At 43.9% G+C, this 23179-nt stretch overlaps 1 protein-coding gene across 1 annotated transcript; it reads left to right on the top strand.

Annotated features, from left to right (window-relative positions):
* Nucleotides 1-650: 650 nt before the first annotated feature.
* Nucleotides 651-23179, top strand: b4galt4 (UDP-Gal:betaGlcNAc beta 1,4- galactosyltransferase, polypeptide 4). Its single transcript, XM_079507205.1, has 8 exons — nucleotides 651-776; nucleotides 8784-9240; nucleotides 10474-10656; nucleotides 11727-11959; nucleotides 16898-17085; nucleotides 19555-19677; nucleotides 20866-20970; nucleotides 22794-23179. The coding sequence occupies exons 2-8, from the start codon at nucleotides 9141-9143 to the stop codon at nucleotides 22924-22926; spliced, it is 1065 nt and encodes a 354-aa protein (XP_079363331.1). The 5' UTR covers nucleotides 651-776; nucleotides 8784-9140; the 3' UTR covers nucleotides 22927-23179.

The following is a 23179-nucleotide window of genomic DNA, read 5'->3' on the forward strand; positions in this document are numbered from 1 at the left end:
AAAGACTAGAGGGTCATTTCTTTCTATGGTGTCTTGTCACGAACGAACTGACAACATAATTTACTACAACTGGCTGCTACAATCCCCTGGTGATTTATTTAAAAGCAAAACACAAATCATGTATACCGGTAAAGGCCTGTAATCGTAACCTATTTTCGCCACGCCGTACGTACAACAATCGTGTCGAGGTAATAAGGTCTGAAATGTGACAGTCATGACGGAACTTCACCCTGTTTTAACACACTTGCTCCATTTACAACGTTAAACGTCTACATACACGCTCAGATTTCAAATATAAAGTTCTCGCCCCAGGGCCACGGGATGTTAGGATTATCCCCGGGTGGGTAAAAGTACCCGTATCGTCCTTATTGTTCAATAATAAATCATTTGAATCCGATCGGTGGCCCATGGTGGCCATTTTCTTTATATGCTTTCAACTACGCGCCCCTATCGGTTTCGAGGTGTATTGCGGTGTAAAGTATAAGGGTAGTAGTGTCGATGCTTTTATTGTGAAATATCGAACCCGCCCCGGAAGTACTTGGCGCCACCACCAGCTGACAGACGTGCAGCGTGTTGCGCGCGCACACACACACACACACACACACACACTGACACACACACACACACACACACACACACACACACTGACACACACACACACACACATCAGGTACAACAACATAAACACAGATGTTTGATGGTCTTATAGATCTGTGCTTGAATGGCGATCACTGTCCGCTGCTGACCTAGCTGTCTGATGCTCCTCGATCTCAGATGTAAGTCACTTTACATTCAGAAAACAAAGTTCATTTATTTTCTTTTTTTGCTATCTTATCTATTTATTTGCAAACTGGCTAACTTCACAGAATGAGTTGATCATGAGTTGATCGCAGAACATCTGGTTGTTGTTGTCTCAGACTAGAATCATGCTTTTAAATGTCCGATTAACTAATTTTAGATAAATACTATTTTACCTTTTTAGCGTTTAACGTGGATCAGGGGATGTCTGTGTTTTTGTCTAGATACTGCATGCATGTTTGAATCAAAGCTGACATGTTTTTGTTCCTAAAGCATATTAATTGTGAATGCATCTATGCAGTAGTGCTTTTGCCCTTTTGCTGGCATGGTGTCCATCATTTCATGTTTGCTCTCTGCTTTGATACTTAAATCATCGTTTTGTAGAAAGACTATATAGACTCAGTCAGAGGACATTGTGTGCAGTTTTTAATTAATGCCAGTCCCACAAGGACCTCACTGGTTAACCCTATGAAACCAACCCACGTTTTTTAGAGCGAGGTTAATACTATTTCTGGTAGGAGGAAGAGAGTGGACACAAAGGTGGGCAACTCCATGTAAAATTGGCTATAAAAAAATAACATACCTTTTGGAAAACGCTCCTAATGTACAGTACATGACTATTTTAGAACATACAATGAAGTTATCACGTTTCTACAATTGTTACAAATTGAAGAAAAGAGAAAAAAGAAGACAAAAGCTGTATGGGTTACCTTGAACATGTGTATTAGTTACTTAGCAACAAAGGGTGTCGGGGGGGGGGGGGGGGGGGGGGGGTTGGGGTCACTCACTCACACTGAGTTCTTCTTCCAAAAGAGTGAGTCAGCACTCGGCACTGACAATAATGAGGTGGCACAATGAGCTTCAGGCCCCTTTTCTCCTCCTCAACAACATGTCTGTAAAGTGTTTTATAGTGTAGAGAGAGGAACCCCAGCTGGATCAATGCAGGATTGTTGCAGGAAAAATCAGAGGTGGAGGGAGAGACACTTTGAATTTAGAACAGTGGTTTTCAACCCTTGTCACGTCAAGGCCCATTATTGTCTCCACCAGGCCGAAGGCATGGGGAGAGAGTATGTTTTGCACTCCGTCCGTGTGTGTGTCCGTGTGTCCGTCCGTCCTTCCGTCCGTCTGTTAACAGCTAATCTCCGGCACCGTTAACCCGGTCGATGCCAAACTTTGCACACACACTCCCTGGATGCCAACGATGAACCTCTGCCCCACATTTTCCAGAACGGCCTGTTATAGCGCCACCATGAGGCAGCTTTTCACATTTTCTACCTAAAACTGCACCGATCTGCGTGAAACGTTGCATGCACACTCCCTAGAGGCCAAGGACAAACCGTTGACCTGCATTTTCCGCATCTGCCTTTTATAGCGCCACCAGGAGGCCGACTTTTGTAAAACAAATTTTTTGATATTACTCCTCCAGATTCTGTCCAAAAATCTCACAAATCGTTACACACTATCTCTATGGTCATGTGCTCAAGTCGGATCTGTCCGATATTTCATATTCCATCCTAATTGGCTATAATTAGCTTTCACAGTTTGCAAGATTGCCCCGTTTTGAACAAAAGCCTCAAATCATGAACGCAGCATGCAATTACGTGAAATCTTTCACACATTTTCTTACTAGGCTGAGGAATATATCCCACCCTTTTCACATTGGCCTGTTATAGCGCCACCAACAGGTTGATATTTGCAAAACACATTTTTGGAACAAAATGCCTCATTTTCACGATTTTTCAAAAATAGCAGATCTACAAGCTCGTAGCGTGACACTCGGTGCCACGGTATGATCTTGTAGATCTCCTATTCTTCGCGTGTATTTTAATGTGCATTACGGAGCACCCCAACCTACTGTAAGTTGTTTACAGTGCATACTGTACGTCCTTGTGACAATACATCTGTTGAATCTTGACAAAGAACATTAACTGTGTACACTGTACAGTGTACACTGTACAGCGTGTACACTGTACAGTGTACACAGGCCTGCGCGCCACATGGCGTTGTGCGATTACATAACACTCAGATTGGCAGAACATATTATTTCTAAGGTGAGCGCGGTTCACAACGTCACACAACATACTTCCAAGATTCCATATTTTTTTTCACCCCATTGTTCGATTATTTGTGTTCCATCGTTTTTAATCTCGAGAGCAACCATCATCTACCACACTCCTGCCACGCTGTCTCTAGTGGAATAGTTTAACTTATTCAGCACAGGAACCCCTTTTGGTGTTTTAAGCTATTATGTTATACTTTAGCAGCTAAGATCTACAAGCTACGAGCTTGTAGATCTGCTATTTTTGAAAAATCTTGAAAATGTGGCACAAATCTTTGAATATACATTCTTTCACAGTGAACGTTTTTAAAGCTGCTCTTCTGCCTCTGGATTCGAACCCGGTTTCCTCGGCTCTATTACCTCACTGGTAAAAAATGCAGGACTTTCCTAGTCCTGCATTTTTTTACCATTGCGCTGATAGAGCTGAGCCGGCCTGCTTGCTCAGGGGATAAATTTAATCTTGACCATAGGGTCAGAATTGGTGTCAGATCCTGTGTCTAGGTGAGACATGACCTTTGACACCATTTAAATGTCTCAATAGAAGGAACAGGCAGACAAAAAATACAACCGACCCAATTGAATGAGTTATATTGTATTGACATACTCTACCATACAGATTGGTCAAAATTACATTTTATTGTGTTCCTTCCAGCTTCCACGCGCTACGTTCAATCAGGGAAACTCTCCCCTGTCAGGTGAAAAGAAGCAGCTGGGACTCCTCATGCATAGACAGAAGCATGAGGTCAGTCCGCTGCCCCCCCCAGGTTGGCAGAGGAAGTGTAGCGCCCAGGATTACATTAGATAATTGACATTGGGTGAAAAAATGGGTTACAAAATTGTGGGATAAAACATTAAAAAAAAAAAATGCTGGCCAGTGCAATAAGCTTATAGGCAGGATATAGAATATTGCTGTCCAGCAGAAAACTCTTATCTCCATATTTTAACTTTTCCGTCATACTGCAGCGTCATACAAAAGTAGAAAAAAATAAAATAACCGATCTACAAGCTCAAAACGCGGCGCAACGGACGGCGTCTTGAGCTTGTAGATCGGGCTATGTTTTTTGCTCCTTTTGGAATTTGACTCCCGTTGGTTGTTGTGGACATAGGAGGTTTTCTCACAGCAACAGCAAAGATATGTTAATTGTCTCTCGGGAGGATGAGATACTCGAGACCCCGACGGTTGTGCGAGAGGAGAAAAAGTGAAACAAAAGCAGCAGCAGCGTCAACAGGATGTGCATTATTATCTGGACCGAGGTGCACCCTATGAACACAACACAACACAACGCAGGTATATACTGTTACAGCTGCAGATTAGCATCGGGAGGACGGAGGACACCATTGTATGGAGAGTGTGTGAGAAAACAAATGAATTGGAACCGTGTCAACAGGGAAACCCACGTGAGAGAGAGAACAGGTGACACTTAAACAAAAGACAGTAGGATCACTTTCTTCCCAGTTCCCACTAGCATACGAGGTATTATTGATCATGGGGGTATTAGTATTACTATTACACCAGATACTGGTCCTGTAAGTAAGGGTATACTGGTATACTGTACAAATGATTAAGCTTGTAATGTAAATAGAGGGCATGCACATGCATACAGTGAGTGGCAAAGGGAGTTTAACATTGTTTAACGCAATCAGATAGGACCTTTGTTTGGATGTATAGGCTGTCAACTCAAGGCCAGAAAGTAGTTTTTTTTGTTGGCGTTTTCTTTAAAAGATAAAGGGCCTTTCTGTGTGGAGTTTGCATGTTCCCCCTAGTGTACCCTAACAAAAACATGAAGTAATCCTGGTCTCTAAACTACCTCCCCCTGGCCAGCCTGATGGAGGAGAAAGGAACTGGTTGGAATAACGTGTTCCTTCCACGCGCTACGTCCGGCCGGGAAAACTCCCCCCTGACAGGTGAAAAGAAGCAGCTTGGACTCCTCATGCATAGAAGGAAGCATGAGGTCAGTCCGCTGCCCCCCCCCCCCCCAGGTTGGCAGAGGAAGTGTAGCGCCCAGGATTAGATAATTGACACTGGGTGAAAAAATTGGTTGCAAAATAGTGGGATACAAAAAAAATAGTAAAAGTAGTTTTCTTTGCCACTCAGTCAGTAGGTGTTCCCGCATAATGTCTGGATATGATGATGATGATGATGTCACGTGCATAGCCTCAATAACGGTAACGTAATAGCAGAAGTATCGGGGTGGGTGGGTGTGGCCATGAGAATGGATAAACTGCCTTGGCCTGAACCTCTCCCCCGAGTATTACATCATCTAATGAAGTCCTGATTTCAATTATTTAACCAATTTAGACCTATAATTGATGGAAATAAAATTCCGGTGACCCCAAGGATCAATTAATAGATTTCTGTAATGCTAATTAGAAAGGACTGTAAATATATATATACCTTCAATAACCCAGCAGGGAGACCAAATACCGTGCTGTATTTACCTTACAAATGAGTGGAGTGCCCTATAAATCTTGAATGACAGCCACGGTACCATAAAAAATAGAAGGATACCTTAAAAACGAATTGGAGACAGACGAAATAAAGTTCTGAGAGGAAGTTTAAGGTTTTAACTGTAATTTTTAGTAGGTAATAAAGTAAATTTACATAGAGAATGTGCTACATGGTTCAGATAATAATAATAATCATAGTACAATACATCACTATAATTTAGAGTATTCAATTGTTCCAATATGGATCCGAACTGAACCTGAACTCCTCTTCACAGTATGTTCCTGGCTTATACTGCATCTGACGTCAGTTGTTGATAAACGTTCATTGGCTGAATAGATAGTTCATTTCCGTAATATCCACGGTGGTGCTGGTTGTCGAGCACTCATTGGACCAGCACATGGATGATGAGACTGGTATCGGGACATCTTCCTTGGTTCCGTCATTGAGGGCCATAGACCGGGAAAGCACAGAGGCTGGCGTTGCTATGGCAACCTGAAGATAACATTCTTTCCCTGCTAGCTGTGAACTCTTTCGACAGAGAGAAATACTCCTATCTACTTTCTCACTAGGCTCCAAGGTCAAATACATGTCTCAAATCAAAATAGGCCTCTCAGTATGCGAGTTAACTTGCCTGGGGACAGACAGTATGGAGACCGAATAAGGAGTAAACAAGATATAAGATATTAAATCTGAATGTGGCGTCAGGAAATCCATAATATAAATATGATAAAATAATATAAAGGATAATATAGGGCTGAGATGATTAGGCATGTGGATGGTGACATGACATAAATAGGATAAGGAGAACAACCCGGAGTAAACAGGTAGTAGGCTAAGAGTAAAATGATGATAAAAGGGCAAGGTGACAAAATATGACATATGGAACACGGTCTGGGCCAAAGTTCTATATGTGTTGAGCAACAGAATATGATGGAGTGGCCAACTTGACATGACGTGTAAACAACATGTCAGAATTTATCTAACAATAATAATAATGAATTGCATTTTTATAGCGCTTTTCCAAGTGCTCAAAGCGCTTAACAATGGTTCATTCATTCATACACTGAGGCACATTCTAAAAAAGAAATAATCTTAATCCTAACAGATTTCTATGTCAGTGATGCTCAACCTTTTTCATGTCAAGAACCCCCAGAATTCTCTGTATTTGGCCGCCGGCCCCCATCTGAAAATATGTGCCCCCCAGAAGCAGCAATTTGAGTTAAAAAACATTCGCTCTGAAATAATATGTATTTAAAGATTTGCGGCACATTTTCACGATAAAAAAAAAATAGCAGATCTACAAGCTCGTAGCGCGGCACTCGTAGCACGTGCTATGAGCTTGTAGATCTGCTATTTTTCAATAGCTAAAGTATAACATAATGCTTAAAACACCAAAATGGGTTCCCGACCTGAATGGGTTCATCTAATCTAATTTAATCTAACCGCAGTTATTTGAGCTAATCGCAACACTAGCTGGATGTATTATGAAATGAACAGAAATGTCACATTTCATTATTTTCACGTCATTGTCTCTACCAGGCCGAAGGCATGGGGAGAGAGTATGTTTTGCACACCGTCTGTCCGTCCGTGTGTCCGTCCGTCCGTGTGTCCATCCGTCCGTCCGTCCGTGTGTCCGTCCGTCCGTCTGTGAACAGCTAATCTCTGGCACCGTTGGCTTGATCGCAGCCATACTCTGCACACACACTCCCTGAATGCCAGAGCTGAACCTCTGCTCCAAAGTTTTCACATTGGCCTGTTATAGCGCCACCAGGAGGCCGCTTTGTGCAAAACAAATGTTTTGACAGTAAACCTACAGATTTTGTCCAAACAATACGCAAATTGGTACACAGTTTCTCTAGAGCCATTCAACGAAACGGATCTTTCAGATTTTTCAGACTCCATCCTGATTGGCTAAGATTGGCTTCCAAAGTTCGCAAGAGTGCTCCGTTTCAAACAAAATGCTGCAAATCATGAACACATCGTGTGATTTCCGTGAAATAGTGCACGCACATTCCCACTAGACCGAGGAAGAAATGCCACTGGAATATTTTCAACTCAGCCTCATGGTGGCGCTATAACTGGCCAATTTGTGTTTTTACCTATAACTGCACCGATCTGTGTAAAACCATGTATGCACACTCCCTAGAGGCCAAGGAAAAACCTTTGCCTGGAATTTTTCACATCTGCTCTTTATAGCGCCACCAGGAGGCCGACATGTGTAAAACACATTTTCTAATATTACTCCTTCAGATTTTATCCAAATTTCACGCAAATTGGTACACATGCTCTCCATAGTCATGTGATCATGTGATTTGTTTGATTTCTCATAATTATCCATCCTGATTGGCTACGATTGGCTTCTAAAGTTTTCTGGAGTATCCCGAAAACGCAGCGTCCGATTGCGGTAAAACTGTGCATGCCTATTCCCACCACTAGGCTGAGGAAGAAATGCCACTTGACAATTTTCAAATCAGCCTCATGGTGGCGCTACAACGCGTCACACACACACAAAAAAACCCCCAAATAAACATGTTTATATTACTCACACTCACACACACTCCTATCCTCCTGGTGGAGACCTGTGCCCAGAAGGGCATTTTTTCTAGTTTCCATCTTTTTAACCCTTTTCTCTACCGGGCCTTCTCCTGATTTGGGGCATTTAGGGCAAAGAAATTAAATGATGCCGAAAAGATTTCATACAATATGTTGTGAGCTTGTAGATCAGATCAGCTATATAACATTATAAAGTATAACATTAGTATATGGCCTGTTTTTGATCATTTATTCTGATTATTGGTCCCGATCATTGTCTGTTTTTTTCCCTTCTACTGTCATTTGCCAATATCTGCCCTTTCCAGTTTTTGGTTTACAAAGCCTAAAAGGCAAACAGAAATGTATTTATTTTATTTGTATGTTCCTAAATTCTAACAATTATTTGTCTCGACAATGAATTGTAACATTGCAGTTATACTTCAGCTATTGAAAAGCTTGTAGGTCTGCTATTTTTGAAAAACCATGAAAATGTGTCGCAAATCTTTGAATATAATGAGCTTGTAGGTCTGCTATTTTTGAAAAACCATGAAAATGTGTCGCAAATCTTTGAATATAATGAGCTTGTAGGTCTGCTATTTTTGAAAAACCATGAAAATGTGTCGCAAATCTTTGAATATAATGAGCTTGTAGGTCTGCTATTTTTGAAAAATCGTGAAAATGTGGCGCAAATCTTTGAATATAATGCTTTCACAGCGCGAACGTTTTTAACTCAAATCTTTGCTTCTTGGAGGGTCCCTGGAACACGTATTTTCAAATGGGGGTCCGCAGCCAAATACAGATAATTCTGGGGGTCATGAAAAAGGTTGAGCATCACTGACAGAAACATAGGTTTTTCAGAAAACCGTCAGGATTTAGAAGACATTCGTAGAATCGTCCTCAGGGCTAAATGTTCATATATGATTTTCTCTTTACCTCTCATTACAGTTATCAGAGAAATAAAGGGAGTTTCATCATCTCCTTTGCCGGGGCAATTGGACTTCGATGGTTCGTTCGTCGTTTCCCAAACGGACCACCAAAAACCTCACGAAGCACGCGACGATGTGGTTGAGATGAAGCCCATACATATCATCATCATCACATGCTTTGCTGCCGCGATGGAGGAGGGACGACTGGACAGCGGACCCGCCGCCGCGACCCGCTCCGTTTTCAACGCAACCGCCTCCATAGAGGAAGTATCATAAATAAACCCACCCCCCAAAAAAACCGAATCATTTCTACGGGGCTACTTGGGACTTTGTACCACATCGTCATCATCATCATCATCAACACCGCAGTGCCACCATGGGAGTCTGTCCCATGTCCAAGGTCCTACGACGTGGGAAGTACGTCGTACTGTTCCTGCTCTCGCTCAGCGTGCTGGCGTGGATCGCCGCCTTCGCAGGTGAGCCGGTGGTGGTGTGGAATGTACATTTTACTCAAGTTTCTGTACTTAAAGGGGCATTCCACTCATTTTCAACATTTTACTATGTCATTAATATACCTTAGAGCTGTTGTGTGGAAATAATATAAAAGCCCCCCCATTCTGTGTTTCCTAGAACTGTAATTATGAAAAAAATCATTAACATGGTGAAACACATCTTGATGACATCATCAAGATGTGTTTCACCATGTTAATGATTTTTTTCAGACCTCTAGTTCTAGGAAACACAGAATGGGGGAACATTTTTATTATTTCCACACAACAGCTCTAAGGTATATTAATGACATAGTCAAATGTTGAAAATGAGTGGAATGCCCCTTTAAGTACAACTAGACCTGTACGTGCCAGTCGGCTACCGGCCTAATTGAGAACGATGCAACTTGGGAACCTAATAATACCCGTTGTCAACTTGTCATAGCACCCGTTTTAACTGTCTGTCTGTGTCCCACATGGAGATTTTGAGGTCCTTTTTAATTTGACTGGAGTATTTCTGTACTTTTACTTCCACTTCCACTATATCTCAGAGGGCAAATATTATTGTTTTACTCCACTAAAACTTTAGCTACTCATTACTTTGTAGAATTTGATTACTATTACAAAACATACAGTAGTCTACAATACCCACTTCGGCTCCTTTATACATTTCGGGCCATTTGAAAATAGCCGATCTACAAGCTCACAATGCGTCGCATCGCAACGCATTGTGAGCTTGTAGATCGGCTATTTTCCACACATTTGAAAACTTGAAATGGGACATTCTGTATTTTTTTGAGTACTTTCTTGTTAGTACTTTAAAGTATATTTTCATGCCAATATGTTTGCACTTTTATCCTCAAGTACATTTTGAAGTCCAGACTTTTTTTTTTTTTTTACTTTGCAACGGAGTAGTTCTACATTGCAGTATTGATACTTCAGAGTACCCGTCTGAAGTGAGTGGTACTGTACTGTACTGTACTGTACTGTACTGTACTGTACTGTACTGTACTGTACTGTACTGTACTGTACTGTACTGTACTGTACAAGCCCTCCATGGCCTGTCTGTGTCTGTGTGTTAGGCTGTGCAACAGTGACACTTGGTGGTGAACAAGCGCTATTTCCGTGCTCGGACACAGGGAGACACATAGCCGTCTATAGGAGTGGTTGCACCGCTCAAAAAAAAAGTGAATACTTTTTTTCCCCCCTCCACCACTGCAGGTGAGACGGTGAGGACGGCCCAGGACCTGCCCCTGGCCGTGGTGATGCTCCAGACTGTCGGCAGAGGCCTGGCCGCGAAGCCGCTGGCGGCGGACCCCGCTGGGAGGTCGGCGTCACCCACACAGGGGGTCACCCAGGACCAGACACCCAAAGACCACTGTCCGGAGAAATCACCCCTGCTGAGTGAGTATATGCGCGCACGCACGGCGCACGCACCACTGCTGTTTTTGCTTTTAGTCTAAAAGTCATAGGGCTCAATTTTCGTCACCGCGAAACCCCTTATCCCTAAACTTCTTTGCCTTTTTTTTTTTTTTACTATTTTGAAAAACATTTTTGAGTAGTTCAACTAGCCAATCTACATTGACACGTTGGGAGCTTGTAGACTGGCCATTTTAACTACTCAAAAATGTTTTGCAAAATAGTAAAAAAAAAAAGGTAAAGAAGTTTAGGGATAAGGGGTTTAGCGGTGACGGAAATGGAGCCCATAGTCTTTGGAATGAAACGTCATTTAGTTTTAAGTTTTAACACATTTTTTGTCACCTGGAATGTTTTAGTGTGATAAAATATCATGTGTTTTGGCGAGCCTTGATGCCGTCGTAATGGCTGATTTTCACCATTCAAACCAAGTGTAAAATGACTTATGCTGGATCTCTTGTCCACTAGTCCCTTCCTAACATTTTAGTCTAGTTTTTATTTGACGAAATTGTCAGTATCGTCTTCGTTTCAGTCATCGTAGCTTAGTTCATTTAGTTTCCATTTAGTTTTTCGTCAGTGGAAAAAGGTAGTCGACGAACAGTTTTCGTCTTAGTTTTAGTCGACGAAAACAACACTGGCACGCACGACACGAGGCCAAGCTGAGGGGCAACGACGGCCCATGGCCTTCCTACCCAGCATGAGACTTTATCTTTGCTTTAAACCCAAATGAGACCAGATTCTACTAAATGTCTTCTCAATCCTTTTCATGTCAAGGACCCCCGCATAATTATCTGTATTTGTCCGCGGACCCCCATCTGAAAACATGTTGTTCCAGGGACGCCCCAGAAGCAATTATTTGAGTTTAAAACGTTCGCTGGGAAAGAATATATATTCAAAGTTGTGCACATATTTTCACTATAAAAAAAAGCAGATCTACAAGCTAAGATTCTGCTAAAAGTATAACGGTTATTGCGGTTAAACGCTAAAGTGACACAGTTGCATTCCATGCCTTAATGGGTCTTTCCATGTTCCATGTGTGTGTGTGTATGTGCGTGCAGAGGGAGCCCTGAAGCTGTCCTTCGGGCCCTCGCTGACCCTCCGGGAGGTGGAGAGCGACAACGCGGCGGTCAGGGCGGGTCAGTACCGTCCTCCGGACTGCGCGGCGAGGCAGAGCGTGGCCATCCTCATCCCGCACCGCAGCCGCGAGAAGCACCTGCGCTACCTGCTGCACCACCTGCACCCCTTCCTGCAGAGGCAGCAGCTGCACTACGGGATCTACGTCATACAGCAGGTATGGGCACCTCCACCTGCACCACCTTACACAAGTAAGACGCGGGAAGCGAAATTATTATTGATTATTAAGCTCGTAAATTGCAATAACAACAATTAGAATAAATTACGTACTTTTTTAAGGGTTTTTTTAAGTTCTCTTTTTTTAAATTAAGTTTTTTTTCAAGTTATTTTTTTAGTGTCTGTGTGTATGTGTGCGTGCGTGTGTTTTTTTAAAGTTTTTTTTTAAGTTAAGCTTTGTGTGTGTGTGTGTGTGTGTGTGTGTGTGTGTGTGTGTGTGTGTGTGTGTGTGTGTGTGTGTGTGTGTGTGTGTGTGTGTGTGTGTGTGTGTTTTGTGCGTGATACAGCTGCGCCCTCTGGTGGCGGGCCGGTAGTGTTACAGCGTGACACACAGACAGACAGACAGTTTAGGCCAGCTTCTATAGTTAGTGCTCACTGCGTTCGCAATCACTGCGTTCGCAATCACTGCGTTCGCAACTACACACTACCACCTGCACTACGTCATACAGCAGGTATGGGTACCTCCCACCTGCACCACCTTACACCACACACTACCACCTGCACAACGTCATACAGCAGGTATGGGCACCACCACCTGCACCACCTTACACTACACACTACCACCTGCACTACGTCATACAGCAGGTATGGGTACCTCCCACCTGCACCACCTTACACCACACACTACCACCTGCACTACGTCATACAGCAGGTATGGGTACCTCCCACCTGCACCACCTTACACTACACACTACCACCTGCACTACGTCATACAGCAGGTATGGGTACCTCCCACCTGCACCACCTTACACCACACACTACCACCTGCACTACGTCATACAGCAGGTATGGGTACCTCCCACCTGCACCACCTTACACTACACACTACCACCTGCACTACGTCATACAGCAGGTATGGGTACCTCCCACCTGCACCACCATACACCACACACTACCACCTGCACTACGTCATACAGCAGGTATGGGTACCTCCCACCTGCACCACCTTACACCACACACTACCACCTGCACTACGTCATACAGCAGGTATGGGTACCTCCCACCTGCACCACCTTACACCACACACTACCACCTGCACTACGTCATACAGCAGGTATGGGTACCTCCCACCTGCACCACCTTACACCACACACTACCACCTGCACTACGTCATACAGCAGGTATGGGTACCTCCCACCTGCACCACCTTACACCACACACTACCACCTGCACTACGTCATACAGCAGGTATGGGTACCTCCCACCTGCACCACCTTACACCACACACTACCACCTGCACTACGTCATACAGCAGGTATGGGTACCTCCCACCTGCACCACCTTACACCACACACTACCACCTGCACTACGTCATACAGGAGGTATGGGTACCTCCCACCTGCACCACCTTACACCACACACTACCACCTGCACTACGTCATACAGCAGGTAGGCACCTCCACAGGGTCATCCCTATGTTCCCCAGGTTCTATGTTCCCCAGGTACTATGGGCCTCATGCGCCAACCCTTGTTAAGAAGTTCTTAAGAGGAAATTTGTTCTTAGACCCACTTAGGAAGTTTTTAAGAAGGTTTTGGGATCCCTCAATCTTTTCTTAGCTGTGATTTGTTCGTAGGTAAGAACAGAATCTACGCACACTGTGGAGCACTCTTAGGGTGCCTTTTTCGTTCTTAAGTGCAATCTGAAAACATAAAGGGAAAACAGCACCATCTGCATGATGCTCAAAGTTTGGTCTGAGGACCTCAAGGGGTCCTTGAGGAAGTTCCAGGCAGTCCACAGCAAAATATGGAACATTTTACCACTTTAATCCCATTTTATACTTTGAAAATAGCCAATATACAAGCTCACAAACGCGTCCCAGGGCCATTACTGCCCATTTTGAGCTTGTAGATCGGCTATTTTCAAAACATTTTGATAAATCTTCAAAACATTACCCTAGCAGAAAATATTTTCATATGGGGGTCTGCAGAATGCATGTCAATTTGGGGGTCCTTGACATGAAAATGTTTGAGAACCACTGGTTTAGAGTTCACAACCCAACCCAAACAAACGCACCATACCCACCACATAACCCCCCCCCCCAGTTGACTATTGTGAGATAAATAATAAAATACATTCATGAATATTGAAAATATTAAAATATTGAAATATTGAAAATGTGAAAATTTCTGTTCACTTCAGTACCTCCACAGTATTATTGATTTTTAATGTTTGGAGTCTGGTGTTCCACCATATTTAGACTTTAGTTTAGGTATTCTTGACTTCACTCAACTTTATTTCTATGTGTGAGGTCCTGTGAGCTGCAATCACACACAGGTGTGACTGCAGGCAAGGCCATGGAGTCATGCAAAACTACACCCACCTGGGTGAACACAGGTAGGAAAGTGAATTCCCAATGCCTTATATGGGATTGGTGGGGCGGTTCCCTATGGTAATTAGGATGCTAATTAGGATATGTGGGGCGTCTACCTATGATAATTTGAATGAACTGGCACACCCCTTCAAGTTACGAGGATTTGGATTCATCATCATAAGAACATGCTTACGAACAATTCTGCCTACTTAAGAACGTTTCATGAATCTGACTGGACTTCTCTTAGGAATTCACTTAGGAAGAAATGTAAGAGGAAAAGTTAGGAACTTATTGGCGCATGAGGCCCTATGTTCCCCACTTACCTTAGGGTTTAGGTTTAGCGTTAGGTTTCTGGTTTAAGGACTTCAGTGTTTGGTACTATACAATTGTATGTATAAGTACAGAACAAAGAATGTTTTTTTTTGCCATCTTTGTTGAAGAGTCTGAGCAATTATGTTTTAGTTTATTTTATGCCAGTGTTAATTTTTAGTTGGCTAAGACTAGATAGTTTAAATAGCCTATAGCAGGCCTAAAGTTCAAGGGATTGTTCAAAGACTGCTGAAATACTTTTAGTCTTACTAGAATTACTAAAATTACTAGGTTAGGTTTCTGGTTTAGGTTTATTATTAAGTGGGGAACAAAGAACCTTTTTTGCATGGTGGGGAACATAGAACCTGGGGAACATAGAACCTGGGGAACATAGAACCTGGGGAACATAGAACCTGGGGAACAGGTACGCTCCCACCTCCACCTGCACCACCTGCTGTACACCAGTGGTTCCCAAACTTTCCAATTAGACTTTGGAGGCCGTCAGGCTGAGGCTCTCTAAGCCAGGGGTTCTCAACCTTTTTGGGCTGGGGGACCCCCGGAAATGCTTTGGCCCCCGCCCCGCCCCCCCTCCTCACCACCAATACAAACTGACTGCAAAAAATAACCTTAATAATAAGAGGAAATATATCATAAATGAATACTGAAACCAGATATAATCATTAAGTTTATGCATGCACCAAGTACTATGTAAACTCTTAATTTCCATTTTCCAGCCATTTAGTTGCAAAAAAGAAGATTTTGGCGACCCCCCCTGAGGGGTCGCGACCCACGGGTTGAGAACCCCTGCTCTAAGCCACTCTGCTACTCCTGCTTGTAGAGTTAGCGATGTTTGAACTGAGCCGGGGAGGAGGTGGTGGCGGTAGTACCTGCTATATGACGTAGTGCAGGTGGTAGTGGAGTGTAGTGTACCCGTTAGGGTCCATTTGGTTCCATTTTGTACACTCTCAGAGGTAAATTAACATTGATTTTACAATATAAATCTACCTGATCATACTAACTACAGCGTCACACAAAAGCATCTGAAAGCTTCGGCGTGTTTCGAGCTTGTAGATCTGCTACTTTTTTGGACATATTTGTGTCACGTGCTTTACGGTGCTTAACCCATTCTGGAGGGGAACCCCTGTTGGTGTTTTAAGCATTATGTTATACTTGAGCTATTGAAAAATACAAGTGCCGCGCTACGAGCTTGTAGATCTGCTATTTTTGAAAAATCGTGAAAATGTCACGCAAATCTTTGAACATATTTTCTTTCAACGTTTTTACCTCAAATCTTTGCTTCTGGGAGAGGTCCCTGGAACAACATATTTTCAGATGGGGGTCGGCGGCCAAATACAGATATATTTCGGGATCCTTGACATGAAAATGTTTGAGAACGACTGACACAGAAACACAGGGTTTCTCAGAACACTGTCAGGATTTAGGTCACATTCCCACCTAATACTTCGGTAGACTCGATGCGAATGGGAGGAGAATTGGGACTTCTTGCATATTTAATTTACTGCGGTTTGCCTTCACACTGTCATCCGCAGCAATTGGAAACGCAGCAGGGGGGACCTTTATCAATGTGTTCCATTCATAAACTAGCCTACACAGTGAAATCTATGGTGATACAATTATACTCATAACGTGCATGTGTCATGTCGTGCCGTCTGGGACTGGACCCCCCCCCTTCTCTCTCTCTCTCTCTCTCTCTCTCTCTCTCTCTCTCTCTCTCTCTCCGCACACAGTCACGCACTGTTAACAGACAGCAGCGTAACGGGACATCTTTGCGCTGCGTAAAATATGCCTTCTCCGTCTCCAACTGTGTTCAGCTCCTCACCCGCCACATTGTTTGCTTCATTTCCTTTATTTACTGCGGATTGCATTCACACCTGCACAGAATCGTAATCTAGTGCGATTGGAAGCGAAGCGAAACCCCCGTTTTTGCTCGGAGTAGAATGCGGTTCTTTGATACGCATTAGATTTCGAATGAGCCTTCACACCTGCCAAACGAAGTGCACTTTCTGACAATGCGCAGCAGGATTCGTTTTAATCGCAGCAAAGCTCTCTGGTGTGAATGTCACCTTAGAAGACATTTTGTAGAACATTTTTGTCCTCGGGTCTAAAATGGGATAAATGTGTCGAGACATTCGCGACACACTGAGCTTCGGCAGAGAGAAAAAATCTCTCCGAGGCAGTGGATCATCTGACGTTATCACAGCGTTCACAACAGCGTTTTGGTTTTCATTTTTTTAAAGGCCGGCGACGCGACGTTCAACCGCGCCAAGCTGCTGAACGTGGGCTACCTGGAGGCCCTCAGGGACCACGCCTGGGACTGCTTCATCTTCCATGACGTGGACCTGGTGCCCGAGAACGACCACAACCTCTACACCTGCGCCGATCAGCCCAGACACCTGGTGGTGGGACGCAACGCCACGGGATACAAGTAAGCTATAGCACCTGATTGGCTGACTTCAAGTAAGCTATAGCACCTGATTGGCTGACTTCAAGTGAGCTATAGCACCTGATTGGCTGACTTCAAGTAAGCTATAGCACCTGATTGGCTGACTTCAAGTAAGCTATAGCACCTGATTGGCTGACTTCAAGTGAGCTATAGCACCTGCTTGGCTGACTTCAAGTAAGCTATAGCACCTGATTGGCTGACTTCAAGTGAGCTATCGCACCTGATTGGCTGACTTCAAGTAAGCTAGCACCTGATTGGCTATCTTCCAAGTAAACTTGCACCTGATTGGCTGACTGTCTTCACTCAAAACAGGCTCCAACTCGGCTTTCATCTCACTCTTGAGACAGTAGTGTATACAGAACAGCACGCACGCACAGGCACACGCACACACACACACACACACATAGAGCTCTGTTTTTCTCAGAGGGGTGTAAGTGATAGTTTTTGTGTTTAAAACAAGTGTTAAACAGCTCTATAGTGTTTGATTGAATACAGTACAGTCAAAGGTTGTGCTAAAAGGATAACAGAAAAAGCCCCACAGCTAGGGGAGGGGGAGGGGGGGTAGTTTCCATTTCCATTGTGGCTCATTGTACTCAATTCATCAGTAATACAATACGACCAATACAATACAATAGTGGCAGTCCCATAGTATAGCAGAGTGTTTGTTCAGTAAGGTGTCGTCTCAGCTCGTTATCTCACGTGGAGTGATAGGCATGCTGGAAAGACAGAATTTATCCCATTTCGACCTGAGGACGATTCTACAAAATGTCTTCTAATTCCTGACATTTTTCAGTCGTTCTCAAACATTTTCATGTCGAGGACCCCCAAAAAATATATGTAATTGGCTGCTGACCCCCCCATCTGATAATGTTGTTCCAGGGACCCTCCCCAGAAGCAAAGATTTGAGTTAAAAACGTTGGCTCTGAAAGAATTATATATTCAAAGATTTGCGCCACATTTTCACGACTTTTCAAAAATAGCAGACCTACCGCTGTGAGCTTGTAGATCTGCTATTTTTCAACAGCTAAAGTATAACATAATGCTTAAAACACCAAAAGGGGTTCCCGCCCAAAATGGGTTAACGTAAGGACATTGGAATAAATTACCATTCCAGCTCAGACACGCACCCTCTGTAGACATTTTTTTAAATCTCAACTCAAGACTCAGCTCTTCACTCTTGCTTTTAGTTGAGTGTTAATATCTGCGTTCCTACTCTGTCCTGACTGATTTGCTGCATGTTGTGTTTTATTTTCTTCTATGTTTGTACACTTTTATTTTGTTCTTTGTAGGGATGTGCCGATGAGACATTTTGGTCGATATAATTAATTGCCGTTATGGCCGATAACCGATATTACCGATGTCGATATGATCTCATTCTGTATTAAAAGATTATAGTCATTTTGTCCATTCTGAAAAATACGTGTAACAGATCTGTTCAAGCTGTTACTTGCCGATTAATCTCCCATCACTAGTTCTTTGCCATTGTTCTATCATTTTAACTATTTGCTTGTGTTTTATTGTATTCTATGTTTGTGTTCTGCCCTGTGGAGCACTTTGAGCTGCATTTATGTATGAAAGGTGCTATATAAATAAAGTTTATTATGCAAGGTTTAGAGATCTTTGGCGTTGCACTACTACACACTACTAACACTGTGTGTTAGGGCAGGGGTTCTCAACCTGTGGGTCGCGACCCCTCGGGGGGTCGCCAAATTATTTTAGGGAATCCCCAAATTATTTTCAAAAAAAAAAAAAAAAAAATATTTTTTTATTCTTTTTCCACGATTTTTCAAAAATAGCAGACCTACAAGCTCGTAGCGCGCCACTCGGTGGCGCGCTATGAGCTTGTAGATCTGCTATTTTTAAATAGCTAAATTATAACAATGCTTAAAACACCAAAAGGGGTTCCCGCCCAAAATGGTTTAAGGTTATTGTAGCAGTCAATTTATATTGGGGGTCGGGAGGGGGCGGGGCGGGGGTCCCGAGACGTTGCCAAAGCATTTTCGGGGGTCCCCGGCCAAAAACGTTGAGAACCCCTGTGTTAGGGCATTAAGCAACTAGTCGACTAGTAAATCCACTAGTCGACCTTGTTGGTACTAGTTGACTAGTTGATAAGAAAGGAGAAAAAAAAGAAGGGGGGTTCCCCGTTTTTGTAGGCCTCTAGATCAGCTAGATTATAGTTAGTCAACAATGTACAGTTTTTAAATGTACAACTATTATTAAAATAGGTAATAGGTAGGCCTAGTTAAACAACTAGTCGACCAGTAAACTAGGCCACTAGTCAACTAGTAAAAATCATTAGAAGTGAAAGCCCTAGTGCGTGCGTGCGTGCGTGCGTGCGTGCGTGTGTGCGTACGTGCGTGTGTGCGTGCGTGCGTGACGTGTCTCTCCAGTGACGTGAGTGAACCTGCTGTGTGTTCATTGTTCTTCCCTCTGCTCTCTGTCCCCGTGCAGGCTGCGTTACAAAGGCTACTTCGGTGGAGTCACGGCCATGACGAAGGAGCAGTTTCACAAAGTCAACGGATTCTCCAACGCGTACTGGGGCTGGGGAGGGGAGGACGACGACCTCCGCATCAGGTGACTGAGACCCCAAGGCCCAAACCACACCCAGGACTCGCCATGCAACTCCTCGCAACCAAGCGGTTGCGAGGAGTTGCATTGGTGTGACATGTCCTTAAAACTGTTTTGGTGCGAGTTGCAAGGAGCTGCATTGGTGTGGAACCAAGGCATATAACAGCATATTTCTATCCATTCATGGACCAGGTTCTCCTGACAGGGTAGAAGTATAGAGCACGAAGTCTGACGTCACTTTCAGTAGAGGGCGCCAATACACAGGTGCATGTATTTTTTTTAGTTGCATTGAGATCCCCATAGGGCGATTTTAGGTCGCTTCATATAAGAACTGTGTTTGAAAAATAAACCGACCACCCCGGCCTTTCTGTAAGGGGAGTGGCTGTGCGTCGTTAATGATGTCCATTCAAATTTGATGCAGCCAGTTTCTGGAGAAAAGGGAATTAATGTGGCCGCAAAAGCCTTGAAACTACATATGAAGGCAATGTCGCTGCTAATATACGTCACTCCCAGCTGTCAACACATTGCGTTCCTGAGATTCCTCGTTGACGTAAGCTCAGCTGGTGGTGACTCGACTCGTACTAACCACGAAACATTAAATATCAATAAAATAAAAATAAACGTAATTAACATTCAGTTTCTGTTGTGCGGCGGGCAGATGCAGCCACCCGCCTATACCGGAAATGTAGTCTCACTCGTTTCTAACGCTTTTTTTGTTACTCTTTGGGTATATTTGTACATTTCCACCTTCAGTCGATGCTTCATATCCATATGAGTGAAAAGGCCGGGGTGATCGGTTTATTTTTCAAACACAGTTCTTATATGAGGCGATCTAAAATCCCCCTATGGAGATTACAATGCAAATAAAAAGTAGACTAACCTGTGGATTGACGCCCTCTACTGACAGTGACGTCAGGACTATAGGTCTATAGAAGAACATATATTGTATAACTTCCTGGTTCTCCTCAAGGTTAATTAAATAAGGTTAGGAAGCGAAGACCGTACGGTGGACTCCATGTTGCTCCCTGGAAGGACAGAAACATGCGCAATGGGCTACATGCATGCCAACACTTCCGCGTTCAGCTTCCTTGGTCTCAATTGTGCATGCTTCTTTCCTTCCAGGGAGCAACATGGAGTCCACCGTGCGGTCTTCGCTTCCTTACCTTATTTAATGAACCTTGCTTCTCCTCACAGGGTAGAACTGCAGAAGATGAAGATCGTCCGTCCTCCCGCCGACATCGCCCGCTACACCATGGTGTTTCATAAACGCGACAGCGGCAACGAAATCAACAAAGATAGGTCGGTCCATTAAACCAGGGGTTCTCAACCCGTGGGTCGCGACCCCTCTGGGGGCCGCCAAATTATTTTCCAAATTATTATTTTTGGCAACTGAATGGCTGGAAAATGGAAATGAAGAGTTTACATAGAACATAGTACACATAGTCCATGCATACACTTTCCTTAACGGTTATATCTGGTTTCAGTATTAATTTATGATATATTGTCTCTATTATTAAGGTTTTTTTTGCAGTCAGTTTGTATTGGGGGTGGGGGGGGGGGAGCGGGGCGTGGGTCCCAGACATTGGCCATGTCTGGGAAAAATAGTTGGCTATGCATTGTTTTTGGCTATTGGTTTTGTTAATAAAAAAAATATGTGACAAAAATAACAGATCAACAAGCTCACAATGTGCTGCAGCGTGATCCTATATGCCCTAGGATAGGTGGTGTAGCAAAACATTTGGCACAATCTGCTTCATTGTTGCTGCACATTAACCTGACTCCGCCAGATGGGGCAGCAGAGAGTACAATGGGTTCCCCCCTCCTGCATCAAGTCTGCCTGAGAGTTCCCAGATGGGAGCAGGAGGGGGGAACCCAGTGTACTCTCTGCTGCCCCCTCTGGCGGAGTCAGGTTAGCTGCACATAGGAATAAGAGAGTAAGAGACTGATTATTGCGCTGAATGACTGTTATATCTTACGTAAGGGATAATATCTGGCTAGGTGGTCATTGTCGGGAGATAATTTACAGACAGGGAGTTTAACGACCGAGGCAAAGCCGAGGATGTAATTCACCCTGAAGGTGAATTACCACCTAGCCAGATATTATCCCGCTTATTACATGGCTATTCCATAAGTTCGTGCTGGCTGCGTCTGGCCAGCTGCAGGGCTGGAGCATTGTCGGGAAAACAAGGAAGTGAGTTGATCAAGTAGAATCCATTTTCGGATGTACTGCTTCGTCTATTTCTCGCTCAAATGTTTTCAAGAAACATTTTTGAGAGCAATGTTTAGATGTAAATGACATTGTGTGTCACTAGTGTGTTTGTGTGTGTGTGTGTGTGTGTGTGTGTGTGTGTGTGTGTGTGTGTGTGTGTGTGTGTGTGTGTGTTTACATGGCTGTCATGTTGGAAACAGCAGTTAAATCAAGCGGGGCGCAGCCGTGCACAGCTGGTGCTCAGAGGGTTTGATTAGGCAGCGGGTCTGTTATAGAGCGGAGCGGTCTGTTATCAAGACATAACTCACTCACTGAATTCAGCGATTGACCAATCAGAATCAAAGCATTCAAACCAAGCCATGTAATAAAAATTGTTATATCTTTACTTTTTTTTACTTTTTTTTTTGACCTTTTTTTTTTTGGTCCCACGATTTTGTAACCCATTTTTCACCCCTGTGTCAATTATCTAATGTGATCCTGGGCTCTACACACCCTCTGCCAACCTGGGGAGAGCAACAGACTTGAACTCATGCTTCCTTCATGCCTGAGTGTCTAAGTTGCTCCTTTACACCTGACATGGGGGAGTTTCCCTGGTTGGACGTAGCGCGTGGAAGGAACACGTTATTCCAACCAGTTCCTTTCCCCTCCATCAGGCGCCCCGGCTGGCCAGGGGGAGGTAGTTTTAGAGACCAGGATTACTACATGTTTTTTGTGAGGGCACCTACCCTAGGGGACACGGGGAGAACAGAAAGGCCCTCTCGCCAACCCCACCTGCACTGATGACGCGGAGGAGGAAACACGCCGCCAGCGCCCACAGCGTCCCCAGCGGGAATCGAACCCAGGACCTTCTAGCAGTGAGGCGACCGCACTACCGACCGTTATATCTTTACTGACGACGTGTTTTTGTTCACAGGATGCGGTTGTTGGGACGGACGCCCCAGGTGTGGAAGAAGGACGGCCTGAACTCCTGTTCCTACAAGACCCTGTCGGTGGAGAGACCACCGCTGTACATCAACGTCACCGTGGACATCGGAAAACCCCACTGAGGACGGAGGTCTCTCACCCAGAGAGAGAGAGAGAGAGAGAGACCCCCCGACGTTGACCACGAACAACAATGGCTATTGCTGCTTTCTTTTTTTATCAAGTAAAACGCTTGGGATGTGTCATTTTTTTTTGTATTGGCCAAGTTATCATTTTCAAAAGAAACGTTTATGGACAGAGAGAGCAGATTGAGTTCCAGGACGACCAACCAGGCCGTTCAACAACCGCAGATATATCCCGAATGGTTAGGATTCCGTT

The sequence above is a fragment of the Electrona antarctica genome (genome assembly GCF_951216825.1).
Source record: "Electrona antarctica genome assembly, chromosome: 8".
Lineage (NCBI taxonomy): Eukaryota > Metazoa > Chordata > Actinopteri > Myctophiformes > Myctophidae > Electrona > Electrona antarctica.